Here is a 27902-nt window from a genome sequence, read left to right on the forward strand (position 1 = left end):
GAAATAAAAAATATGAATTTCTTTGTTACTTCATATTTATATTCTCCAAACTGGATTTTTCAAATGGACACTTAGCTGGGTATAAAACAACACTGATAATGTTCTGCAAAGGCACTATGTATAGATATCTTGTGGCTCATAAACCATTTGAGCTTTACTGCAGTGAGGCATTTAAAATCCCAATGTCATGTACAAATAACTTCATTAGTCCAATTACCAATGTACTATTCTCTCTTTTTACACACACACATGCTTACTTTAGTACTCCCTGCTATATATACATAGACACCCCCATATGTGTATACGTGTAGAACTCGCTATATATATATATATTTATATATAGCGAGTTCTACACGTATACACATATATATGTATACACATGTGTACACACACACACACACTCACAGTTATATATATATATATATAACTGTGATATGTACATACACATATTACTGGTCCTTGTTAATTCCTTAGTAAGGAATTCCTTATCAGAAAATTATAAATTCTCGAAATATTAAATTTCAGCTCAATACAGAGAGAATCCAGACTTGAGTGCAGTCACTTCTGTATTCTAATACTAAATTCAGAAAAGTTGAGAGTGATCAAAAGTCTGAAAATAAAACCCTGCAGTGGAGGAGCAGTCATAGTACCTTTGAGGTGCTTGGGGAACTGTGCTTAATAGCCCCAATAGATACATCCGCTCAGCAAATGTATTCTGCACTCCCCCTGAGAGCAGCTCTGCAGTGGTGGGACAGTGAGCAGGGCAGGGCCGGCTCTAGGCACCAGCGTTCCAAGCATGTGCTTGGGGGTGGCACTCCGGCCCTTTGGGGGCGGCAGTTTTCAAAGGGCGGCACTTCATTTTTTATTTTATTTTTTTTGCTTTGGCGGCACTCTGCTCCCCCCCCCCTTTTTTTTTTTTTTTTGCTTGGGGTGGCAAAAAACCTAGAGCCAGATCTGGAGCAGGGGCATCGCATGGCCACACTCAGGTTCTTCCCTGATGCACTGCAGGCCCAGAACAGTGCAGTCAGTAGTGGATCATCCAGTGTGGATGGCCTCCCCATTACTAATCAGCTAAAAGACTGGTTACCTGCTGCAAAGCTGACCTAGTTGGAGGAGGGGGTCTTTGAATCCTTTGTGTCTATAGTCCACCAATGCAAGGAGACTATAGTTGAGCCATTGGAGTGGATTTAACTGCAGAAAAAAGTCACTAATTTATGTCTTACACACACACAGGTACAGGACCAGCAAATACAAAATTATAACTGTGGTATTTCTCTCCTGGCCTCTCTCGCTTTCTGAACAGGAAACTTATTCTGTATTTCAGTAGTGCTAACCTTTTCTTACTGGTGATAGCATTTTCCCTTGAAAGTTCAGAGACAGCCATCCAAGCCTAATGATCCATCTAACTACTAAATTATTAGCAAGATTGTTCACTAATTTTGGATTCGGATCTTCACCTGTCTCTTGTTGCAGATCCTGCACTATCTGTACTTAATCAATAATGAATAATAAAGAATAATTCCATGCAAACAAGAATATCAAGGTTGCATGTTTAATCTTTCCAAAGTTAGGCAGTATCATTGATAAGTGCAAAGGGTATTGTGGGCTCTGCATAAAATGCAGAACAACATCCAAATTTAGACTTTGTCAGAGTTTGGGAATGGAGGACTGTTCAGATCTTTCTTTGGGCCTATTTTATTATAAAAGGATGCAGATGATTCATGGGGGGAAACCTTTTGTAATTTTCCTGAATGGATAATCCCCAAATTCTTAGCTCAATTATAGGCACTTTAGTAATCATCACTTACTTTATTTTCATTTTAAAACTCAAGTAAAAATTAGAGTTGAATGATGCATTTTGAATTTCAAAAGTGCCTGGAGGAAAAAAAAGACAATTTATTTGGTAAAAGGTTTGCACAATATTTCCATCTCCATTGCAGAAAGCCTGGATAATCCTCAAATCCATGTGCACTTTCTTAGTATTTAAAGTATGACTGAACTGAATTATGATTTAATTTTTAATCGTGCATTTTTACTGTTGTATTATCTTCAATTAATTATCCCCTTTCCTTTCTGAATGAGGGATGGAAGCTTCCAACATTCTTATATCATGAGCCAGGAAAGGCAGCAAAATATAGCCATGGCTTCTGCTACAATATCTTTCTAAATGAAAGCCCCTATAGTCACTTTGGAGTGCTGGAGACAAAGCCTCTGAGATCTCCCACTAGATAACCACCATATTTTAGGACAATTGCCCCTATCCTTAAAGCAATGCAGAGCCAGCCAGCCACAAAGGCTGTAAATCTTGGGGATCCAATTTAATTTGATTGCTCAGGCAAGCTGATGTAGCAGTCTTGAGCCCATGACCATGAAGCAGCCGATCACCTCCTTTTCTCCCTTCCATATCATTGGTGGTGTCAGCCCTCTCAGAGCAGAAGATTGTGTCTCTTTGTGTATTCACCTGTTTTCTGTCTCTTGGAGGGGAACAGGGAAGAATTGTCCACCACACTTTAGGCTAGCCACAGAGGCTCCTGTCTAGATTTTCTTTATTCAATAACAAGTGCTTCCCACTGCTGCTTCTACTAGTTTAAGATATAACCAAGGGATGTATTTTTCTTTCCAAATGTAAAGTGGAATTTGTGTGTATGTATTTACATATTTATATATATAAATAATAGGTCTAGTTTAAAAAACAACCCTATCACTGTTTTAAACAGCATCTAGATCAAGGAAAATGTAGACTGCAGATTCTTCTTCGAGTGCTTGCTCATATCGATTCCAATTAGGTGTGCATGCACCACATGCACAATCGTTGAGAGATTTTTACCCTAGCAACACTTGGTGGGTCGGCTGAGGCGCCCCTGGAGTGGCACCTTTATGGCACCAGATATATGCCCCGGCCGACCCAGCGCCCCTTCAGTTCCTTCTTACTGCCTGTGACAGTCATTGGAACTGTGGAGCGCAGCTTAGCTGATCTCCACTCTTCCTAGCATTTGCTTTAGTACCTGTTAATAGTTTCTGATTAGTTGTTAATAGTTGGTTTTAGTTGTTAACATTTGTGAATTACTTAGTATAGTTAGTTAGTTTAATTAGTGGGGGGGGGAAGGGGGTGTTCTCCCTTCTCCCTTATCCCAGTACCCAGACCCATGCCTGGGTCTCCGGGCTTCAAACCCTGCTCGGCTTGCCAGTGGCTGATGCCAACAGGAGACCTTGCCAAAGGTGTCTGGGGGAATCCCACCAAGCAGACAAGTGCCACATTTGCAAAGTCTTCAAGCCAAGGACCAGGAAGGAGCGTGACTTTAGACTGAAGCAGCTTATGGAGGTGGAACTTAGCGCAGTCCCTTCCTCCATGTGCCGAGACTCGGCACCATTGTCCTCGGTGCAGAGTGTCCCTGCTGCACCAGAATGGTCCGGCACCACGTTCGGACTCTACCAAACACTCGCAGCGCCAGATCTCCCCGTCACCTCTACCACCACGGCGCAGGTCTCTATCTCTGAGCCAGAAGAAGAAGCAGCCCAAGCAGGTGCCGGCCACTTCTTGTTTGTCAGTGCGAAAGCCGCCGACGCTTTCCACACCACAGTTGGAGCCACGTCCATTGCTGGAGCGCATAGGACAAATATCAGCTCCTGCACTGTTGACCGCAAGGGCCGTTGAGTCCGGTGCACGTAAGCTCTCCGGTGCACACCACGGTCGAGCTGAGACTACCCTCCACACCGGAGACCTTTTCAATGGTGCGGGACTTGATCGCGCTCACAGAGCCAACTCCTCTGCAGCCGGCAGCACCTATGGCATGGGTAGTGCTATCGAAGGGAAAGTCGTCCCTCATGTGACCACCATCGCTGAGTGAAGGACGACGACACCGGTCCCGACCTTCTTCCCAGCACCCATTACAGCGTCGCTCGCAGTCCCGGCACCGTTCTCATTCTTGGGATCGGTCATACTCACGACGACGCTCCGGCTTGCGGAGATCCAAACTGCATTACAGCCGATACTGATCGGACTCCCAGCACCGCTCCCGTACCAGTCAAAGCTGCACTCGACCCAGAGACGATCCAGACGCCGATCTCACCGGCGGTCGCCATCAAGATCCAATCAGGATCCCGGTACCGATATGACCGCAGGCACTGATCGACGTCTCGGTACCATTCTGCCTCATGGCACCGGTCCCCAGCACCACAGCACCGTACAGCCCCAAGGTATTCGGCATCAGTGCATACAGCACCACCTTGGCCATCTCACTCCGCCTCAGTGTCATCACACTCGCAAGGTGGGTACCAGGACCAGGACCAGGGTGAGGGTGGTACAGGCCAGTGTCTAGAAGAAGGCCAGGACCTGGGCCACAAACCCCCACAGTGGTCCTTTTGGATTCCCTGGGCATACCATCAGGCCCAGGCGGCTCCTTTGGGGGCTTTGCGTTCCGCCCCTTCGGAGCCCTGAGTACCAGAAGCCTCTGAGGCAACTGCTCCAGCGCCAATGTAGGCCCATGCTCCTAGCGTGATGGACCTTGAGCAACAAAATCCTCCACAAGAGGACCTCATGCAGGATCCCTTAGTCCCGGGGGTATCTTTCTCTTCCTCACCCGATAAGGCAGTGGCGGGGACTATGGTTTTGGGCCCTCCTCCTATGCACCTCTGCAGAGTGGCACACAATATGAACCTCCAGGTAGAGGAGGAGGTGGAGGTAGAGGACCCTGTGGTAGAGGAAGAGGACATTCTCTCCGCGGAGGCACCATCCAGAGTTGCCCTCCCCATCATACAGGCCAATGTCAAAACAATCTGGCAGTTGCCAGCCTCTATTCCACCTATGGCCAAGGGGGTGGAAAGGAAGTACTTTGTCCCTTCAAAGGACTACAAGTACCTCTCATACGCACCCCCAACCATACTCCCTTGTCGTGGCTTTGGTCAACGAGAAGGAGCGGCATGGTCAGCAGGATGTAGATGCCTAGACTTGTTCGGGCGCAAGGTGTACTCGGCCGGAGGCTTGCAGCTCAGGGTGGCCAACCGACAGGCACTCCTGACTATCTGACAATAATTCATGGCACTCTATGGAGAAATTCAAGGAGTTGGTTCCACAGGCGTCCAGAGAGGAATTTAGGGCTATAGTAGAGGAGGGCAAGAAGGTGTCCAGGACCTCCCTACAAGCCTCTCTGGACATGGCAGAGTCGGCAGCCAGGACCCTGGCCTCAGGCATAGCCATGCGCCACATCTCGTGGCTGCAGGTGTCTGGCTTACCACCAGAGTTACAGCAGACCATCCAGGACCTGCTCTTTGATGCCCACGGCCTATTCTCCGAGAAGACAGACTCAAAGCTGTAGAGTCTGAAGGACTCGAGAATTATCATGCGCTCTCTGGGAATGTATACCCCAGTAACGCAGAGAAGGCCCTTTAGGACACAGCCTCAGAGGTCATATCCTCCCCCTCGGCCGAGACAGGACTTCTTTAGAAGACACGGCCAAGGTGGTAAAAGGAAACAAACTGGACAACAAGCCAGCCAAGGCCAGGGCCCTCCCAAGCCATCGGCAGGGCCTAAGCAGAACTTTTTGAAAGTGTGCCCGAGGATGGAGCACCAGTCTCCATTCAGTATCCTTCCCTGTCTTTCCAAAATTGTCTCTCTCATTTCCTCCGTGTGTGGTCCTACATAACATCAGACCGTTGGGTCCTACGCACGGTGGAAGGGGGATACTCCCTCCAATTTGCTTTCCCTCCCATGCCATCCTCCTTCCCAGTCCCTCTTCAGGGACCCTTCTCACGAGCACCTCCTTCTACAGGAGGTCCAATCACTCCTGGTTATGGGAGTCAAGGGGCTACTTCCTAATCCCCAAGGCCAAGGATGGGCTTCGGTCCATCCTGGACCTACACGACTCAACAAATTCATGGTAAAATTGAAGTTCCGCATGGTCTCACTAGAGACCATTATTCCTTCCCTAGATCCTGGAGACTGGTACGCCACTCTCGGCATGAAGGACGCATACTTCAACATTGCGATCTACCCAGTGCACAGACGCTTTCTTCGCTTTGTGGTCAATCAACAACACTTTCATTTCACCGTCCTCCCTTTCGGCCTCTCTACGGCCCCCAGGGTGTTTACCAAGTGCATGGCTGTTGTGGCGGCCTCCCTTCGTCGACAATGGGTCCAAGTGTTCTCGTATCTCGACAACTGGCTTATTCGGGGTTGTTCCAGGGATCAGGTGCAGTCTCATGTTCAGCTCACCATGAACATGTTCAATCATCTGGGCCTCCTGCTCAATGTCGCGAAATCCACTCTAGTACCAACTCAGAGGATAGAATTCATAGGAGCAGTATTAGACTCAGGCCTAGCCTGGGCAATTCTGTTGGAAGCACGCTTCCAATCCCTGGTGAACATTGTCCACAGCCTGCAAAGCTTCCCGACCTCGACTGTGAAAACATGCCTGTGCCTCCTGGGACACATGACCTCTTGCACATTTGTGACCAGGCACGCCAGGCTGCGATTACGTCCACTCCAAGCCTGGCTATCAGCAGTATACTGCCAAGGTCGGGACAGTTTGAGCACGGTGGTTACCATCCCTACAGGGGTATTAGCCTCTCTAGGCTGGTGGCTGGTGTAGTAAGATGAGGCCCTGAAACATAAACCCTTGATATCAGAGGCCCGGTATGAGGCCTAAGGCCTGAACTAAAGTAATGGTCAAGGCTTTGCTAACAAAGCAAAGTTAAGCTGTGAGCCAGAGGCAGGCCCTGCTCACAGAAGCTGGCAAGGAAAGGGCTGATGTGTATAAACATATATCTATATAGTGTATTGGATACCAGAAGTATAAACACGGTACCAGGACACTCTGATACTGGAACATTCCACAGATAACAAGGAACAAGCTGACCCATCCCAATGACAGGGCCAAAAGGGGAATATGATGGATAGAGTTGTTTTGTTCGAACCAACATGTACAAGGTGAGAGGCGGCACCTTTACTGCGTAGAGGGGTTGTACCTTGCTGCGTAGAAGGGTTGCACTTCAATATGTCAGGAGTGATGTGTAACTTGTTTGTACCTGTGTATAAGAATGCATCCCTGGGGCGGTGTCTTTGTCCAGCCTAGGGGGCAGTGGAAAGTCCCACCACTGACTGAGCTGAGTCCATTGCCAGGGAGCGCATATGTACTGGCTAGCAGCACCTTAGCAGCACCTTGGACTTCGTTTGCCCAGGAGCTGGAGACTGTATTTCTCTTTGACAATAAACCTGGCCGACGTGCCTTCGTATCTTACTAGAGTCTGTGGTCATTGGGGGTTTTCTCTGGATCTGCTGTGTCAGCTATCTGCACAGAGCTGGGGCAGCACACAGAGGGAACACACATAAGCAGCCGATTGATATCAACATTGAACAGAGCAGAGCACCACACCAGTAGCATCTGACAACAGCTGGACCCCAAATCAGTGTGCGAAGGGGTGCCATTTCACGCCCTGCAGCCCTCCGTATCCCTAGTCATGGATGCGTCATCCCTGGGATGGGGAGCCCACCTCGGGAACCTCCGTACATGGGCTATGGTTGGCAGGAGAGTTATCCCTGCACATCAACATACGGAAACTCAGAGCAGTGCGCTTGGCATGTCAAGCATTCAGAGAGTGCATTCAAGGCCATTGTGTTGCAGTCCTCACAGACAACACTACTGCCATGTTTTACATCAACAAGCAAGGGGGAGCCCGGTCGTCCCCCCTCTGTCAGGAGGACACTCGTCTGTGGGAATTCTGCATAGCCCACTCGATGCATCTGGCGGTGTGTACACCTAATTGGCATGCGCACCTAATTGGAATCGATATGAGCAATGCCTCTCAAAGAACAACAGTTACAAAGGTGATTAATCGTCTTTTTCTATTTGGAGAATTGTATTTTACCACATTCACAGTGACACTTGTTGGATTGTGGCATTATGCTTAATATTCTGCTAAAGTATCAGACTGTGATTTAGTAATGGCACACAAAAAGAAAACCCACTGAAGCTAATGATGCTTTAGAGATACTGGCCATCCTCTGTTCAACTAGCACTTTGTTCTGGTATTTGTCACCTTTTTAATTAGGAGGTCAGTGAGAACTCTTAAGCCCTTTTATCATTATGTTTATGAGGCAGATAAAAGACCACAATAAAATATTTTGTTGGTCAAGATTTGCAGTGTTGCTAGCATTCCATAGCAAAAAAAGATAAAAGTATGTGGATAAACACTGTAGTGAAATCCTGGATATGACTCAGCGGTCTCATGCATTCTTGCACTGTAATGAACATAACTTCCTACATTGGCTGCAATCCATACGGCTAATGCATGAGCCAATTCACTGATCTTTCTTCTTGCTACTACTTTAATTCTTCCGTGATAGTAGTAATTTGCATGCACATCTTTAGCAGTTAGCAATATCCTGTTCCTAGACAACCTTTCAGTCCTAGACAACGAAAGAAAATAGTCAAAACCACAACTAAATAGATATAGCTCAGAATACTAGCACTGATAAAATAATTAAGTAGTTTTATCTTGGAAAATGGAGATGTTTATTTTTTAATCAATTTTTGAATCAATTGTATAATGAAAAATTAATATAAACATTTATTTGGACAAGTAAGCAATTGACACATTTTTTCCTTGATTAAAATTCAGCTTTTCTGAGTGCAGGGGAATACTGAAATGTTTATGCTAGTCTAGCATTAGCTAACTGCCATTATCTCCGTGTGTATGTGTATGTACAGCATAGTTGTGTTTACAGCACAGGACAATGTATTTGCACAACTCACACAGTAGTAAACAGTTATCAGGGCCGGATCTATAGTTTTCGCCGCCCCAAGCAGTGCACCGAATTGCCGCCATGGAGGGCGGGGGCAGTCCGTGTGCCCTTAAGGCGGCAGGCGCGTTTCCGTGGTGGTGGCAATTCAGCGGCAGCTTCTATGTTTAGCTGAAGCTGCCCCGGACAACTAAACATAGAAGCTACCGCCGAATTGCTGCCGCCGCAGAAACCCTCCTGCTGCCCTAAGGGCACATGGACTGCCCACGCCCTCCACGGCGGCAATTCGGTGCACTGCTTGGGGGCAAAACAAGGGGGACTGCCACCCCTTGCAGAATGCTGCCCCAAGCACCAGCTTGGAATGCTGGTGCCTGGAGCCGGCCCTGACAGTTATACAGTAGTTATACAGTAGTAAACAGTTAACTCTCAATGAAATGAAAAGTCCCAAATTGCTTGAGTGTATTTTAATGGACTTTAGTTTTATTAGGACAGAGCGACATGTCCAAAATTTGTTAATCTGAACAGTTCTCTCTGCAGTGTAGGTAGGATTTTATATGTTTGTCATGACGAGGAAAAGTAGAGTTTAGCTTGCTCTTTGCTGATGTGCTCACTAAGCCCAACCTAAACTCAACCGTTTCCCAGTGTAGATGCAAGGTAAACCTTGTAGCTTGATTTAGCTAGTTGAGTTGTAGCCTAGGCTAGAACACAACATAAATGACAATATAGACACCTGTATCTTTGTGTTTGTTGTTTTGTTTGTTTGAGGGGAAATTGTTCAATCATATTTTGAGAACAAAAAGGATGAAGGGGTAATGTACATTTTAAAAATGTTTCTGACAATTTCTTGAATACTGAAGACTTGTGCCAAAGCCCATTCAATGTATGGGAGTCTTTACCTTGACTTCAATAGGCTTTGGATGTGACCCTAATTGTATAGGTTTAATGGTGTGCACTGATTGAGAAGGATGCACAATTTGAACAGTGAGCGTAAACATAATTTATTTTAGAGAATATAAGTATAAATAATTATTTTTCTGTGTATGCATATAGTATAAAATATGGGTGAGTTTGAAACAAACTCTCTAACTGTATGTTTTGTTTAATTAAGAACACACTTAAGACAATAATCTATCAGATTTCTGAATCAGTATTTTAGTTACCATAGTGATAATGTCCATCACAATTGAGCTCTAATTCCACCCATGCATCAAAACATATCCTATATGCCATGGTTACAAATGGAATTACTTGAAGTCTTTATTCCAAAAAGAAGCCTTAAATTAGTTAATTTAACAAAAAAATACTTTGTTTGAACTGGGTTAGAACTCATGAAGCTGAATCCAAATTTATAATTAATCTCCTAAATTGACACAGAGCTGCTAATAAGAATAACTTAATTACATACAGTATAACTTGAGAAAAACAAAATGTAATCCAGCCCCTTTTGTCCTGATTCTAATATTTCTTCTTTTTGTTTTTTACCTTGCAGATATTTGTTTATGCAAATATAATAAACAAAATGAGCAAGAGAAATAAAATTATCTGACAGGCTAAAAAGAACTCTCAGGATGAAATTAACACATCAATATTTTCCTGCTTACAATGTATTAGCCTAAATAAAATAACTCTATAAAAGAAATTTTCATATTTTAAACTTTTTTAAAATTTCTCTTTAATTGGAATAAGAGAGTCCACTGAATGAATTATAGAGTATTAATTCCTGCCCTTTTGTTGCTTAAGTAAAGTTTTACAAAACTATTCCACATTTAAAAATTGCTAATCTTTAGTTCCAGAACCCTTTAAGGATAGCAGAACTCTGTAAGAAATTTTCCTTGAACTTGCATTTGTTGAGGTTTTTTATGCCTATGAGCATCTAACCAACCACTCTTGTAAAAAAGAGTCTTTGCTAAACAGCTGCACAGACAGTTGGGATACTATCGTTATCAGATGAATTTTTGAAGTTTGCATGTTTTTATAACATACCATTATGCTTGGATTGCTAGCATGGGGAGAGCATTCTGAATACAGTATAATATCTGTCACTGCATATAAGACAATTGCTTGTTTGCCATAGTAGTGTCCAAATTAAAATACAGATTTTTTTTGTAGTTAGATATTTTAGCACACCTGGAAAATATTATTTTCTAATCAACCTATTCAGTGGAAAGCATTATAAGCTATTGAGTGTTCTATAGGTATTTGGTAGAGTATATGTCTGCAAATATTATGTTACATACTGTTTCCATTTTCTCTTTTCTCATTATATAGGATTGTAACAAAGTGAAAACATTTTTCGTTTTTTAGCAATTGGTGTCTATGGGTCACTTATCAACAAGGTTTTATAAAATTACTCATTTAATTTTACCTTTAAAATTGAGTAAAATTCTTCCCTCCCTCCCATTTAGTGCTAAAATGGTTCCTTTTTTAAAGGTAGGAGAAGAGCTCTCTGGCATATGGTTTGTAGCTCCTTGAATCCACAGATGATGATGCTGAACCACTGACAGCCACTCTCCTGTTTCAAGTGTCTGAGCATGACATGTGCCATTATATTGCCAACCTCACCTTCCTGCCCAAGCCTGGGAATCTATAGACTGGATTCTTGGGTCTATTGAATCTGTTTTGTGTTTGTCCTCCGGTGGAAGACAAATGGGAAATTTGTCTCACTAAGAATTCCTCTGGAATGGGGAGGGTTCTAAATAGAGCTGAACAAGCCATTTATCAGGAACCAAAAAAGCCCATAAAACTGTCTTGAAATACAAAATTGAAAAGATTCATAATGATGGCCCAGTTTGAAGTGAACCCATGTCAAGTGCACTCCAAAATCCTGGGGCAGAATCCTGCCCCTATTGAAATCAATGGTGAAACTCAGTAGTTTTGATTAGAGATGAGCCCAGAAAGCTTCAGAAGCCCCTGAAATTTTGGGGAAGTGCGGATCTGAATTTCATTACTCAGGCTCCTATCCACAAGATGGATCCCAGTCAAAACCAGAGCTGACCATCCCCTCCACATTTGTGGAAGTTCGTGCCAGCATCTGAACTCTCTGGCTGAAACCTCTCTCTGATTTTGATTAGGTTACACTTTGAGTGTTTGGCTTTCATACAAATGTGAAAGAAAACTTGGGAGTGGAGTGGGAGGTGAACGTGCATGAGCTGAAACCACAACAAATATTTTGCATAAAACTCTGCTTTGGTTGTGAGACATGTATTTTGTGAGACTTTGGGCTCTATAGCAGCTGTAAGTGTGAGAACTACACAGTACGTGGTTGAATGTCCTGGGTCCAGTTCTGTTCAATATCTTCATTTAGATAATGGCATAGAGAGAGCACTTGTAAAGTTTGTGGATGATACCAAGGTGGGAGGAGTTGCAAGTGCTTTGGGGAATAGGATTAAAATACAAAAGTATCTGGAGAAACTCGAGAAATGGTCTGAAGTAAATAGGAAATTCAATAAGTAGAAATTAAAAGTACTCCACTTAGGAAGGAATAATTAACTGCACACATTCAAAATGGAAAATGACTGCCTAGGAAGGAGTACAGCAGAAAGGGATCATAGTGGATCACAAGCTAAATATGAGTCAACAGCATAACGTTGTTGCAAAAAACCCAAACACCATTCTGGGATGTATTAGCAGGAGTGTTGTAAGCAAGACACAAGAAGTAATTTTTTCCAACTCTACTCCATGCTGATAAGGCCTCAGCTGGAGTAGTGTGTCCAGTTCTGGGCACCACATTTCAGGAAGGATGTGGACAAATTGGAGAAAGTCCAGAGGAGAGCTGCAACAAAAAAGAAGCAAAACCCAAAAGCCTACAAATGAATCACAAACTATTTCTCCTGCAGGCTGGAAAGTGGGGTAGTGACATATTTTATTGTTGTTTCAATTTTTATATACTTGGGAGATGCTCAGATACTGCCATGTGGAGAACCATGAAAATACCTGGAAAAGAGGATAGAAATGCATCCTCTGATCTTCACTTATCCTAAACACTTCACTCCTCTCCTATTCCTTGCCTGGTGAAATTACCCATAAAGGGTTTATTGAGCATGGTAGTACAGAATTAAAGCACAGGTTTAAAGATGGGGAGCTGACTGAAACAATAACCATGTCCAGGATTTGGGATTGCATACATTGCAGAATCTGGTTAGAGTGCTGAAAGTAGCTGCTGTAGAATGTATTAGGCCAGAAGCATTTAAACCTTTCCCAACAAAAACAACTAACAGATTTCTATGGAATGGAACAGATAGCAGCCCTCAATATGCCATTTTCCATCTTGATCTGAGTGGTTTCTTTTGGCCACTTCTGTTTAGTGCATATGCAGATACATTTCAATATAATCGTTATAAAGTGGTTGTGTAAGATGTACATATTCACTTCCCATGTCACTGTTCAATAATATTTAAAGGTTAACCAGTCGTATGGTTCTTGGGAGCTATCTGGCAGCACTGAGAGCCTGGTGCATGCTAAAGGTTTCCTAGTGCATTTTAATATAATTACTGTTTCAAACAGACCTATGTTAAAGCTTACCAGCACCAATGAATGTGCAACACTTTAGTGCACTTTAGAATTCTCACCCCTGTAGAGCGCATTTCCCCACCCTCTAGACAATCCCTAAGTCAATAAGACAATCTGGTTCTGCAGCTAACAGTTCTGGGATTTGTATTCTTGTTTTGTGCAGTTAAAAGGGGTTAGAAGTTTCCCTTGATCTCCATAACTTTCTTATGATATGTAATTAGAATCACCATGATAATAAATATAAAGAAATACCCTCCAACCCACAGCCATCTTAATTTAAAAGTGAACAGTAGGGTCTTGCACATGAATACATTTGAAAAGTGGGAAACTTTCCAGTGGAGATTGTGTAAGTTAAATGAAGGACTCGAAAGAAGAAAGTTTGTTGTTTTTCTCCGTGTGATCAATATGGTCTGAGAGACGTGAGATGTTGTAATAGCTCTCAATTTACATCCATTCTCCTCATTACCACGTGGACTAAGCACAACATTATTCTCTGCCGCTGATGAAATAAGGGCTGTCAGCTGAGTGTTTAGGCATGTTTTAGAGGGTAAATCTGTGAAGTTTCCCAGTTAGGAGCCCTTGTGTCCCCATTTTGTCATTCACTCCCAGTTAGGATTTTCCCATTGAACAAAAAAAACCCACGAAAACACAGGGCCAGTTCTTCAGGGTACTTCCTTAGAGATGCTGAGCATGTTCAAGTCTCACTGAAGTCACCTCTTAGCAGTTTGAAAGATCAGGCCCGCACGTGTAGAAACTTGTGTACACATGATTCACCACATGTACATGCTGTGACTTATTTCTATTACTTTCATTCTCCTCTCTCTCCCCTTCCCTCCTGTTTCTTTGTTTGTTTTTACTTGTATCTTGCCTTAAACTAGTTTAACTGTATGGGACAAAGACTGAATCTTCCTGTGTATGGGTACGGTGCCTACAAGTGAAATGGCATCCCAGTCTTGATTGGGGCCTTTGGACACTATCATAACAATAATGATAATATGTTTATGAATAGCTGTAACCTGGGTTAAATCATCAGCTGTTTCTGGTAAGTGCTGGTTACATCTGAAACAGGCGCCACAAAGGTGCTCTTCCAGCAGCTCCCTGATCCTGTAGCTGATTTCCAACTGTCCTCCTACCCTGAGTAGTTTAAAGAAGCCTGTTCTAAACTGTGTCAGTTTGGAAGAGCCCCTGACAGACTACTATGCCAGTTGTGGATTATCAGAGTGCAGTGTACTATGGCCTGGTGTCTTCACACTTTTGACAGGCTTTGTGTGCCATGGGGCTGGGAATGGGTGGCATAAAGCTGACTATACTGATTCTAACCCAGATGAGAGTCTGCCATACTGGAAAATCTTTGCTGCTCTGAAATACCCTTTGCATTATCAGAGTGCCAGGATCATGCCCTATGTGTGATGATCCATTAGCTCTTTTCTTACCTCCTTCACTTTCAATCTGTTTTATTTTATTGATGACATTAGCCTATTGTTTTTAATTATAACAGTACCAGGCTGGCACATATGAGTTATAGACTTGATTTCAAGTTCCGCTCTCCTATTCCCTGGACTGGTGGAAACTGATAGTACATTATGTGTCATTTTGCAATGATTCCCCTCTCTGATTTAGGAGTTACATGGTGAGTGATGACACAAGAAACAGATAAGGAAAGATGTACCACAAAATGGGTGGAGTTGGGGGCATCACATCCAATCAGACATAAACCTATACATCTAGTAATAAAAACGCTCAAAGAAGTCCCATATGAGAACAGTTAATATTCTTGAAAAGTTGCCTGGTTCTGCTATAGAGCTGGTGTATAGAACTCCCTTAAAGATGCCAGGACAAAATTCACCAATACCTTTCAAGAAATTGCTAGACTTTAAGATGGCATGAAAGGAAGTTAGTTTTTTGCATGTGAGGCAATTCTAAATGTAAAATTACTCAGGGTGCTGATAGAAGAGCTTGGCAAGTTTTAGACTTTAGCAGCATTCTCATTACAGTGGCTTTAGATGTGACTGACTACATATCAACTCTGGAATAAGGGCCCAGTCCTTCAAGATTCTGAAGTTTCTTCAAGGTAAGAGTAGGGTCCATAGCTCTTGGCAGAAACAGGCTCTAAATGCCATTAAGATTCATTGTGCAGCTTGCCACCTTCACTGCATATAAGCCAAAATCCTAACACTGCGTGACATGATGATATGTTGATCGCAGTGTGTGGCTGAGAGAATGACTGACTGATTTCACAGAAGTATTATGAATAACTAAACAAAGGATACCTCGGCACATGCAGCTCTGTGGGCCAAAAAAAGCCTCTTGTTTATTTTCATCAGGAAAGCAATTTGAACAAGTTTGAAAACTGAATGTTCTCTCTGCTCAGCCCTTTAGTCCTTGCCCCAGTCCATCTTCCCTTTGGTTTCCAGGCTGTTTCTCCATGTGAGATGACCTCCCTGCTCCAGTTCTCCAAGACACCATCCTCTCAGTCAGATTCCTCCTATAGACCTATTTCTCTGCTGTCTATAAGAAGTATGTTAATATTGAAAGTATATTCAGATTGAAAGGAACTCTTAATGTCCGATTGCCTAATAGTCATCATAAAGATAATTTACCATACTGAACCCTTCCCTTCCCTCTGTAAAGGATGCACTTTGCATGAGATGTAGGACATACATTGTTTTGCTGTTGTTTTTTAAATGTAGGTATCTACTTAGTGTTTTATTTTGGAGGCTCGCTTAAAATGTGACAGAAAATCCATTTGTAAGAAAGCAAGGTTTTCAAACACTGGATAACATTTGGTGCAAAAAGGAAGACTAAAAGAGATTAATGGACCTTCAGAGACTAACTTTTTGACCCCAGTACAGAGACATAATCAAGATAATTGAAAGCTTTCCAAAGTGGAGCCGGCCAAGAAAGATAGTATGCAGTTAGTATCTGCAGTATAATAGTGCTGCCGATGACCTTTTAACACAAGTATAAGAATAGGAAGGAAATGGTTTGTTGTTGTTGTTTTCATCCTAGGGCAAGGGAACAAGAAAGGCCTTCTCAGAGATAGCTTGTTACTACTGGAAAAGTATAAGATGGCAGGAGGCAAAACAACAGATTTTACCAGTATAAGAGTATCCAAGGGAGCATGGACTTGACTGACTGACTTCATTCTGAGGGAAGCTGTTGGAAATGATATAATGTAAGAGGATAGAGTTGCATGTTGAAAATGTAGAATGTAAGGGAATCAGCCAGTGTGAACTCATAAAATGCCTCCCACTCACCTCACTGGGAGGGAAAATTAATGGGACAGCTTGCAACTGGGACAGCCCAGTTGAACAGGGGGGGAAAACATGTGCTGAGGGGATGAAGAGGTGCCTCTCCCATTCAGAGTCTCATTGGCTAGCTTGGAGAAGAAGGGACTTGACTGGTCCTTCACCCTCCCTGTTCATTAACTTAAACCCTATCCTGGGCCATGTGGAGCCTCTTTTTGCTCTCTGCCAGCAGTATCCCACTCTTCTCACCTTGTATTGGAAGCCTGTTTTGAGCTCAGAACAGTGTTTTCTTCCCATAGGAGCCAAATTGTCATGGGGAATTTTTTGCCTTCCTCGCAAATCCTTGAGGTGTAGTTAAATTAAATAGGAATTGAATTTAATAATTAATGGTAGCACTCAGTAAGGCTGTTAGTTGATTGCAAATTGCAGCCATTTTCCAATGTGCCTAAAAGGATAAAAGGAACAATTCCCAGAAGCAAAAGGCCTGCGATTTTACTGATGTGCCTTGTACTCATGGGTTAGGGCTTTTGTGGACCAAGGTCACCCCTTTTAGTACCCTCTCCTTGTGAGTGGTAGGACTGAGAAGAGCAAGCTAAGTCATAGGTGTCGACTGAGGAGAATCAGTTATATTATATTATATGGTAACAGCCCTATAACTTCTGCAATGGAACAATTTAAAATGCCAAGTATGGCAGATGGGCAGGTAGTGTTCCTCCCCTACGTTAAGTTTAATAAAGTTGTGGTGCTGCTTAAAATCCGTCCCTGTGTTTGTCCTTATTCGCTGTTTTAGGTACATCAATAGAATCACACTTGTTAAATGCACAGGAGAACCTCACTAAATTGAGAGACAAAGCTGAAAGCATGGCAAAAATTTATCTCAGAAAATCTGTCCCATAAAAGATGGTTATATAAATTTAGGGTTCAAGATTATAGGTTGAGAACTGGAGAAGTCAATTTAAAAACAGTCTTGAGGTCTTTTTCAGGTAAAAAGTAATAATTTACGGTTTGGAGAATTAAGACAATGAATTTGATTTATAACTCCCTAGGGTTGTATGGCTTTTATAAGAACATACACGGCTTTCGTCTCCCTGTTACCTTTTCCTACATCTGTTTAGACTGAGAGTAGATTCAGACTATATGAACATCACTTTCCATCCACACAAAATGGGAGAGAGGTTTTTTTTTAAATACATGTATTTATTTTAACGAGGAGGGTACAGAGCTGCATTTTCTTTATCATTCTTTCCCCCCTCTGTTATATCAATCATATCCCACAACGAATTTGTGAACTAGCTTTTATTTTGATGACATTTGGGCTTTGCCGGTGGTTCCCAGCTGAAGCAAAATAAGTTTCCCTTGCTGTGAACTTAGTGACATCAAATAAAAAAACCTCCAAAAATAAAATAAACTGTGATAAGTAGATATTTTCTCAAATCAGATAACATTTTCTGCATGCTATAGATAAGTTATATAAACACAATAAAATGAGGAAGAAAATTCAGTGAACCATGGATTAAAAAAAATAGGAATGTAGATTGTGCCCCTATCATATGTAGACCTATTGGGAGATGGAAATAAGGTAAGGGGAAATACTTCTCAATACTTCCCATGCATTTTAGTGTAAGCTGTGTCTAACAGGTACACTTTAGCCCTAAAAGCATATTGACAGAAAATAAACATGCTGGCATCGTTTAAAATGGTATTTCCCAAAGTGTGGGACATTCCTTCTGGAAAAAGGTGCAAAGGACTCAGGTGGGGGCCTGGACATACCTCTGGATTGTTCTCCAGAGTCTCATCTTTCATTTAAATAAAAGTACATTTCTAACTGTTATGGTTATATAGAAAATCTTCAAACTGTGAAGTGAGTATAACTGACATAGTGATGCCTTCCTGAGTTTGCAGGGAGCCTGAAGCAATAGCTCTGCATCATGAGCCATTTCAGTGGGTGCTAACTCAGAAGTCAGTAATGGTACTTTAAATGGCAACATTGTTCACTTTTTCACTGCCCATCAGAGCATGCATGAGAGGAAGTGTCATACTATGAAGACCTATACCAGTTTTTCCCCAGTGTGAGAGGATCGGGCTGGGTGGAGAGGGGTGTAAAATGTATACATTAAGATAAGTAGGCCTCTGCAAACATTTGACAGGTTTTCACTGAGGATGCAATTGGTTTCAATTTCCTGAAGAGGGGCTCAGCTTTCAAAAGCATGGGAAATGCTGAATTAAAGCAGACATGGTGCATTTAATACATGACTAAAAAGGAGTCCTCTATGCACGCACATGCACACAGCATACTCGTCTTGAGACATCTTGCTGTGTGACAGACTTTCTCTAGTGGCAGATGCTTATCTGGCTCCTACTCTGTTACCTCTATTGTGCATGCTTTTGGCAGCAAAGGCCAGGATTTAGTGTTCTATTAGCAGTATGATGTAAGGTAAAATGCAAAAGCATTGTATCCTTTAACTGAATCCCAGCTATGCTTTGCTAATGCATCATGCTGAATTAGCATAATTTTGTGCGGTGTTCTAGTTGAACACCGCACAAAATTACGCTAATTCAGCATGATGCATGCAATACTTGTGGGTCCTGATTCACCAAGGTACTTAAGCACGTGCCTAATATTAAATACATGAGTAGTCCCCCTGGTTCCAATGAGACCATTTATGTTAAGTAGTTTGCTGAATTAAGGCCACAACTCTGGTGTTCAGTTCCCCACATCAGTCCTCAGTGGGCACTGTAATAAGAGTGTATGGGGAGTTAATTATAGACAACTTGCTTAGACTCTGTTTGTTTAGATTTTTTTCCACCAATGCGTAGCAATATCCAATTAATATTAGACGTCTTTTAGATTTTATCAGTTAATTATGGTTTTACTGGCATAGTATCAAAAGTTGGTCTTCAGAACAGAATGGTCATAATTGAAACTACTGCTAAGTTTTCCGATTGTAATTAAAATATTAAAAAGCTGGTGGGGTAGGATGGTAAATTTGCTGCCTAAATCTCAGTGGTCTTGCTACTGTTTCATTTTACTGTCCTATACTATTTCATTTTCATACACTATAAAAATGGTTTTAGTTCTTTGATTCATATCTGTTTTTACATCAGCACTTTTTGTGTGTGTCTGTGCTTTAGTTCTCTGTTTTATTTTCAGACTTCTTTTCTCTGTAATTTAAAGTTGTAATGGTGCACTCTGGAGAATTGTAGCATAAAAAATTAACTTTCAGTAATTAATTCCATCATTTTACTTCTTTGAACCATCAATAGAGCTGCACAATATATGGTGATGCACTAAGATATCTGAGGACCTCTGGCTTTTTCCTTTTAAAAAAAAACCTAGTTATTAGTGATTCAGAAAATAAGTAATTTCAATTAATTTAGAAATAGTTTTAATGGTTTTCTGACAAACCAGTTGAATAACACGAAAAATGCATTTAATTTTTTTTTATTAAATGTTGGCTTCAAATGTACTTTGGTCTCTGCAGTTTTGTTCAGTTGTTATGCAGGTGGAACTGCCCTAATAAAACGTATGAGAAAAAAATATGAAGGAAGAACTTTAATATTTGCTTTTTAAAAAATAAAGCAGATGCAAACTACATTCTCAGCAAATGGATAACGTTCCATTGCCTACAATAAATTCACTCAGAACATGAGAATGGCCATACTGGGTCAGACCAATGGTCCATCTAGCCCACTATCATGTCTTCTAGCAATGGCCAATGCCAAATGCTTCACAAGTGATCTATCCCCTGTCATCCACTCCCAGCTTTGAGCCGCTAGAACCTTAGGACACCCAGAACATGGGGTTATTTCCCTGACCATCTTGGCTAATAAATGTTCTTTACTATAGTTTCAGCCAATTTGCTTGGTACTAAGTTAGGCTTACCAGCCAGTAATTGCCAGGATCACCTCTGGACCCTTTTTTTAAAAATGGTGTCACGTTAGCTATCCTCCAGTCATCTGGTATAGAAGCTGATCTAAGTGATAGCTTACATACCACAGTTAGTAGTTCTGCAATTTCATATTTGAGTTCCTTCAGAACTCTCAGGTGAACACCATCTGTTCCTGGTGACTTATAATTGTTTAGCAGTTTGTTCCAAAAACTCCTGTATTGACACCTCAATCTAGGACAGTTCCTCAGATTTGTCACCTAAAAAGAATGTCTCAGGAGTAGGAATCTCCCTCACAGCCTCTGCAGAGAAGACCAATGCAAAGAATTCATTTAACTTCTATGCAATGGCCTTCTCATGTGTGTGGGGAAATACCACGCCTCTGCCACCCACTTTACATCTAGATCTAAATTTCTCCAAAGTTCAGGGGTGGTCAGATCTGAGTCCTTGTTTCAGTCCCATAGCTAATTTATTTTTTATTTACTCTAATCACTCTCATGGATATTTATACACACTGATAATCTGATTATCCAAGAGGCCCTGATTCAGCAAATTATCCCTATTTAGCAAAGCACTTAAGCTTTTACATAAGTCCCATTGACTCTAATGGGATTTAAACAAGTACGTAAAGTTAAGCTTCAGTGCTTTGCTGAATAGGGATGGATTTTGAAGCAGGTGGTCAAGTGCTTTGCTGAATTAGGGCTGGAATGACCAGAAAATGTCCAGAGGCAGAGATATAATAAGAATCTAATTACACCAAGAAAGGTCTGTGACTATCACAGGTGGAAAAGTATGAATTCTGCAGTAATATGAGGAAGGAAAGGGACATCACTTAGTGACTTCACTTAGAATGGAGAAAAGCCCTTAAAACTGGCATACACTGGATTGCACCTATGAAATTAAATTATACAGAATATGACAACGTATCCATCCATGTATTTATTATGTGTTTATAAGAAGAGCAGCTTAATTAGCTTAATTAATTACCTTAAAAATCATAGAATGGATGGCTCTTCTGATATAAATAAATCCCCCCCAAATAAGCACTATGATCGAGATTTAACTTGTTGAGACTCTGCACATGAGAAAAGTTAACTTGTGCATATGAATGTTTGCAAGATCAGGCCTTAAAGCCATCCAAAGCCCACCCACTGATAAAGGCATTTCATGAAAACACCTCCAAGATTAATTCCTTAATTCTGTCAAGAATAGATGGGCTTTGTAGTGTGTTTTTAAAGATTAACAGATCTGGGCTCTGGCAAAAAGAGGGGAAGTATATTCATGGCACTTACTGATTTGAAGTAAACTCTCTCTGAATCTCATGACAGAAATGTCTCTCACAACAGCATGGTCTTTACTGTGTTCTGTTGTACAACCACGAATATGCAATAGGGAATTAGGATTCTTTAGGTGGGATCTTAAGACATAATAAAAGTTTCACCTAGGGCTTGTCTACACAGAGCAGGAATGCACATTACCGGGGTATGATTTCTAAAGTGCACTCATTTGTTACACACTAATTGGCCCATGTAGCCCCTACTGGCACAAACTAAAAGTTCCTGAGTGGGCTTTAGTTTAGAGCTGTTTGTTGAAGCGCACTAGGGAACTTTCAATTCACACCAAAAGGGGCTACACAAGCCAGTTAGTGCACCAGTGGGCCTAGGATATCACCCCAGGTACTTATAGCGTAACATAAAATATTGGGCCAGATCCTTAGCTATAAACTAGTCTAGCTCCAGTGACTTTTGTGGAGTTAGGATGGTTTACGTCAGCTGAGGATCTAGCTCTCTGTTTCCAGAGTCAATAGTGCATTAAAAAGGGGAGAAAGTAAAATGAAAGCTGGCATGGGCTGAAACCTAACCTTTCATTATCAAAATTATAAGTAATAGCTACACTTAATCTAGGGATGAGGTTAACAAGGGTGGTTTTTGTACTCAAAGTTAGTGAACGGGGCAGGAAGTATGAGGTTATTTCATTCCCTCTAATGTCCACAATGGGGCCAGTGCTAATTTTGTTTAGTAGTTCATCTTTGTTTCATTTGCATTCTTACCATTTTCATTCCATTTTCTTTTTTCTTGTTTTTATTATGTTCTATTGTGCATTCTTGGCTACAGTTCGTGTAATCATTACTACCGTCTGAAGGAAATCCCAGTCTCCAGGTATGGTGCTATGCTTATGTAAAAACTAGTACAGGGTTTCTCAAACTTTTTCATACTGTGGACTACATCTTCATAGAGATCATCTATTACAGCCCCCTCTTTTCCCATTAAAGATGGATTAACATCCCTGTGGTAACTACAGCAATTGCTTACATGGAAAGGTGATATTAGGAAACTATTTAATGTACATTTAGCTTCTTTTAATTTACCACCGCAGGCAGAAATAAAGAGGAGAGGCAGCATCTTATGACCAACCAGCTCTCCACAGACTGCTCATAGTCCATAGACCACAGTTTGGGAACCACTGGTGTCATTAATTTAATGAGTTGACACCTGCCTAATCTAGTCGGTACAGCTAGTTGCTTTCATTTGAAGGAACCCCTAGAGTTGCATTGGAAGTTCAGTTTGCTATTGCTAATGTTTCACATTAGATGCTTAGTACTCAGCTGCACTGTTCTCCTTTCTAATGACAGACTGATGGATAAATAACTATTTTGTTACTGTTCATTCTCATCCTTACTATTCTATTTCTGTATGTCTGAACTAACTTCCGTAGATAAAGTTTCCATTTATAAATATCATTTATGTGGCTTTATTCCTTTCAGTAATGTGTCATACAGAGGATTGGTGCATGGCTAAACAACTCTTGCTTTAAAGATGTAATTATGTTGTTTGAAGATAGCTGAAGTTTGATTAAAGTGGGTCATTTGCTACATAGTGCAATGGTAAACTTTGAGAAACCGTTTTTTATAACCCTCTAAAATGTTGCCAGAAATCATTGGCTTTATGGTTTGATTCACCAGTGTACTTTTAGGCCATCAGGCAAGAGAAAAGGTAAGTCCTTACAAAATACTTATTCACTGTTAAAAAATAGTATAAATTCTTACAATGTAACAAAGGTAATTTCATACACAATGTTTATACGGACCATGAATGAAATGTTTTTACACAATCTTCTTCACCTGTGCACATTTTTATATGCATTGGGCTAGATCCTAAAATGGTAAAAGTTAATGTAGCTTTATTGAAGTTAATGGACCTGGACCAATTTACACCAGCTGATGCTCTGGCCCCGTGTATGTGAATGTGCTTCCCAACAATATGTTTGTTTCCTTACCAAAAAAAAAAAAGAGAAGTCCTTTTGGCAGGAGACCAACAAATTTATTTGGGCATCAGCTTTCGTGGGCTAGAACCCACTTCATCAGATGCATGGAGTGGAAAATACAGTAGGCAGGTATAAATACACAGCACATGAAAAGATGGGAGTTGCCTTACTGCATGTTCGGGGTGGGGGTGCGATGTCACTTTCTTTCCTAAAACCTATTCTCAAAAGGATGAGGAGAGGCTCCGTACCTTGGATATTAGAAGGGCATTGGCTGTTTATGTGGATGGAACTAGGTCATGTCAGTTACAGACAGGTTGAAGGCCTACCAGTTTCAATATAGAAGATGTTGTCCTGCATTTCTCTGTGCTGACATTACCTCCCCCCACCCCCACCTCCACAAGCAAGGTGGTAGCATACTCTACAAGATCTCAAGCAGCTTCTACAGCTTTTTTGGCTCAGGTGTCTATAACAGAGATTTGTAGAGCTGCAACGTGGTCACTGATACATACCTTTACTACTCATTCTTCTATATGTCAGCATTCCAGAGATGATGCCAAGTTTGGGCAAGTAGTTTTTTAGTGATCATTCAGATTTATTCCAAAACCCACCTCTGGATGCCCTGCTTGTGAGTCACCTGAAGTGGAATAGACCTGCACAATCACTCTAAGAAAAAATGTTCTTAACCCGTTGTATAACAGTTGTTTTTTGAGATGTGTTGCACCTGTCCATTCAATGACCCATCCTCCTCCTACTTTATATTAGTGTCTGTCTGGTAAGAGAGAACTAAGAAGGGCCTGGGGCAGCTCTACCCTTTACACCATTGTGCAGCAGCACAAGATGGCTGAGGTTGCACTAAGGGCAAAATCTCCAACTCTGGTTCAGTGGGCATGTACACACCTGAAGTAGAAATGATGTATGCAACACATCTCCAACAACAGCTGTTACAGAACAAGTTAGGAACCATTTATTTTAATTGGGTGACTTTTCCATAGATAACATTAGTATTAATAGTATGGTCCAGTTTTATTTCAGGTATACTGCTGTAAACCTAGAGAAACTCAATTTACTTAAAAGCAGTTACTCCAGATTTATAATAGAGTCAGCTTTGGATCCCATTTACACCATCTAATTGCAGATTTGTAGCATACAAATTGCAAGGTACATTATTTAGAGATTTATCCTAACTAAACTTGGATTGCTCCCTGACATGTTACTCTTGTATAATTACATGACCTTCATGGATATTCCCTGCTCATTAGCAAAGCAGGTTCTCATTGGCTCTGGTATGCTAATGCATATAGGATCTTGGCTCGATTCTGGGAATGCATGTGAGGCTATTTCTCAGTTATGGTACCTCATATGAACCAAACTTTGAAAATAAAGCAATACATATACATTAATTAAATACAAAACACTATTTGGTGGGTTTGTAGGTAAACTGTGCAAGAGCAAGGAGAGATGGAGAAATTCAAATTACTGGAGATTCAGTGTGGAATGGGTTGAGAAGCTGAGATGGTTATGTGTCTGATCCCACCGAGGTGAATTGGAATCTCTCCATGGATAGCAGTGGGCCCTAAACTTTTTGTGCACATGTAGATAGGAAATTCTTAGGACAGTAGTTAGAGTATGTGCAGAGATTTGCCTGCCTGTTGAGAATTAGCAGTGCACTTATTTGTCAGTGACTGTACAGTATCCTTGTACCCGAACTGATGAAGACAATTCCGTATTGTATTGAGTGTTTTACTTCACAGAATGAATACAACAGATCTTTATGTAACTGCTTAAAGATAGACATCATTTTGCCTGTAAAATTCAAATTTGCATTTTTACTTCAGTTTTCAGAGTCTCTAAATCACTTTTGAAACCAGAGCGGCTCCCTTTCTTGGTTATGAGGACATTGTGATCCCAGAGGTTACTTTTGATTTGTTATCACAAGCTCCATTTTATCCTTGGATAAAGCAGAACATTCCTACAATGGGTATTCATTTTACATGCATATAAAGTTGAAGAATGTAGAAAACTATGCATAAAAAGCAAGAATAAAATAATGAAGCAGGGAAGCAAGTTTAGGTTTATTAATGTAAGCCTAGATTTGGCTCATGGGAGAGGTTCTGCCTGCTTGCTGCATCACTCATTCCTAATGAAACAGACCAGGACAAACAATGTTCTGTTCTGGTTCAATTGTGGCCTTTGTTACCAACAGGTAAAGTCTGCAGTGGTAAGACTTGTTGTTAGTGGGAGAGAAGTAGCAGGCTTTCTGTAAAGTCAATGAACATTACACACGTATCTGAGAGCAGGTTGCAATGCCAGCTTCCAAATTGGTGCTGAACGTGGTTTGACACTGGTCTGCGTTGAACAATTTTCAGCACATGTTCAAAGGCATCTGTTGTTGACCCCTGTTGTCAGCAATACATACATTATATAAAGCGTCTTTATATTAAAAAATGTTATTGTGTTTAATTGCAACTGGAAACTCTCCATTTTGATGACACTGTACTGATCACAACTTTTCAGTCAATGCAGATAAGGAAAATTTGCTTTAAGCTAGTTATGGTTAAACCCAGATCCTTGCAGTGTGAGCCTACACTGACCACAGGCACAGTCAGTATTGTGTCCTCTAAGTCAACTGTTTCCAATTGTGTTTAAACATAACATAATAAATCTTGTAGTGTAGACATGTCCGTAGTGTGTGCAAGGTGAATGGCAACACTTCCACTAACTTAATTGAGTACAGGATCAGGAACTGTGAATCTGCCCCATTTATAGCATTTGTATTTAACTTTTTATTTCTTCTGTGTGTTTTATTTTTGAAACCTTTTATTTCCCTTGGTTAATATTTTTTCACTTGAAGATTTTCCAGATACCGGTTTTATGCATACATGCATGGAACCTTGAGTCCACATACCGAGATTTTACAGATATAAATGTTGTTTCTTTACCTTCTTATCCATATATAATGGATCCTCAGCTAGCATAAGTCAATGTAGTTCCATTGATTACAATAACTGAGGATCTGATCAATTGTATTTTATGCAACAGTACTTATTTTATTCCAAACAACCAAACCAATATGACTGATCTTGACTGGCAAATTTCATCCCATTCACTGTTTCTGGTTGAACTAAAACCAACTGAAAGTATGAATGTGCAGTGGAAACAATTATACTACAGTGGCACTCACAAGCACTTATCTATCCTTCTACATATAGCATCGTGATTAATTTTTATTTACTCTGAGATATAAGCCCTTATATCAAGACTATTTTTCATTAATAAAGCAGAATCCACCTTTTGGACACACCCACTCGAATAGGTCAAATGCCAGAGAACAGATTCAATACAATGCATTTCAGTAACTCTAAACAATAGATAAATGGTGTCTCTTGTCCATTTAAATGTCACGCTTGATATCTTCTGCAAATCTAGCCATAGTTGCCTATGTTAATCGGTGTTTGTCAGATTATCTCCTGTATTGGGATGGATGGCAGTAAATCAATTACCTCTGTTTGTTTGTTTCATTCTGCTTCCCTTCACTGTTGTGGTTCAAGCAGTAGAAATTAGTAGTTTTTGAATATCTTATTACTTTTACAATGCTAATTTTAAGCAGTTTATCAAATGAGTGAATTTCTCCCAGCTCAGTGTTTTTGTATGAGCTTCAGATAATTGGAATAATCACTGTATTTCCATTTCCACTTGCATGTGCTTTTAAGAGGATTCTGCTCTATATTAAGGGATTAAATATTCTCAGTTTTTCTGTTTTATTTCTCTGCTCATGTACAATATAGCTTATGTACTGAAAATTAAACCTAGACTGGGTACATAGTACCCATAAACTAAACTAGACCGGGTACACATTACTCAGTACATAAGGCCCTACTTGAATTGTGAGATGATTGTCCCAAAAGTTAAGATGAGTTGCAGACAAGCCATGGAAAAATGCAGAAAAGTAATAATGGATCTTATTATTTGCAGTAATAAGGTCCATAATTACTTTTCTGTGATTTTCCTGTGTGCCACCCAGGGCGGAGAGCAGGGGTTCCTGCTGTCGGCTGCCCAGGGCTGAGAGTGGGGGGCTCCCGCAGTAGAAATTGCAGTGGAAGGCTAATAATGCAATTTCTGAAATATCGTGAATTAAGTAGGGTCTTATCAAGACAGAACAATAACAGGAAAAACACTTATAATGAAGCTATCTCTGTGTACCAGTGTTACTCCATTTATTATAGTAGGTTTCCTACAGTGAGAGCTGGCCATGCAAGA

General features: G+C 41.2%; 1 protein-coding gene across 15 annotated transcripts in view; it reads left to right on the plus strand.

Annotated features, from left to right (window-relative positions):
• Positions 1-27902, plus strand: part of CCSER1 (coiled-coil serine rich protein 1) — a 1061579-nt gene that overhangs the window by 915071 nt on the left and 118606 nt on the right. For 2 of the 15 annotated variants that reach the window (XM_039539943.1, XM_039539952.1), the window contains one exon: positions 22496-22540. The exons of the other annotated variants lie outside the window; for them this stretch is intronic. In XM_039539943.1, the coding sequence (XP_039395877.1) occupies positions 22496-22521 (26 nt within the window). In that variant the 3' untranslated portion in view covers positions 22522-22540. The remainder of the gene's footprint in view (positions 1-22495; positions 22541-27902) is intronic. 15 annotated transcript variants of the gene reach the window in all.

Source organism: Mauremys reevesii, linkage group 5, assembly GCF_016161935.1.
Source record: "Mauremys reevesii isolate NIE-2019 linkage group 5, ASM1616193v1, whole genome shotgun sequence".
NCBI classification, from domain to species: Eukaryota; Metazoa; Chordata; order Testudines; family Geoemydidae; genus Mauremys; species Mauremys reevesii.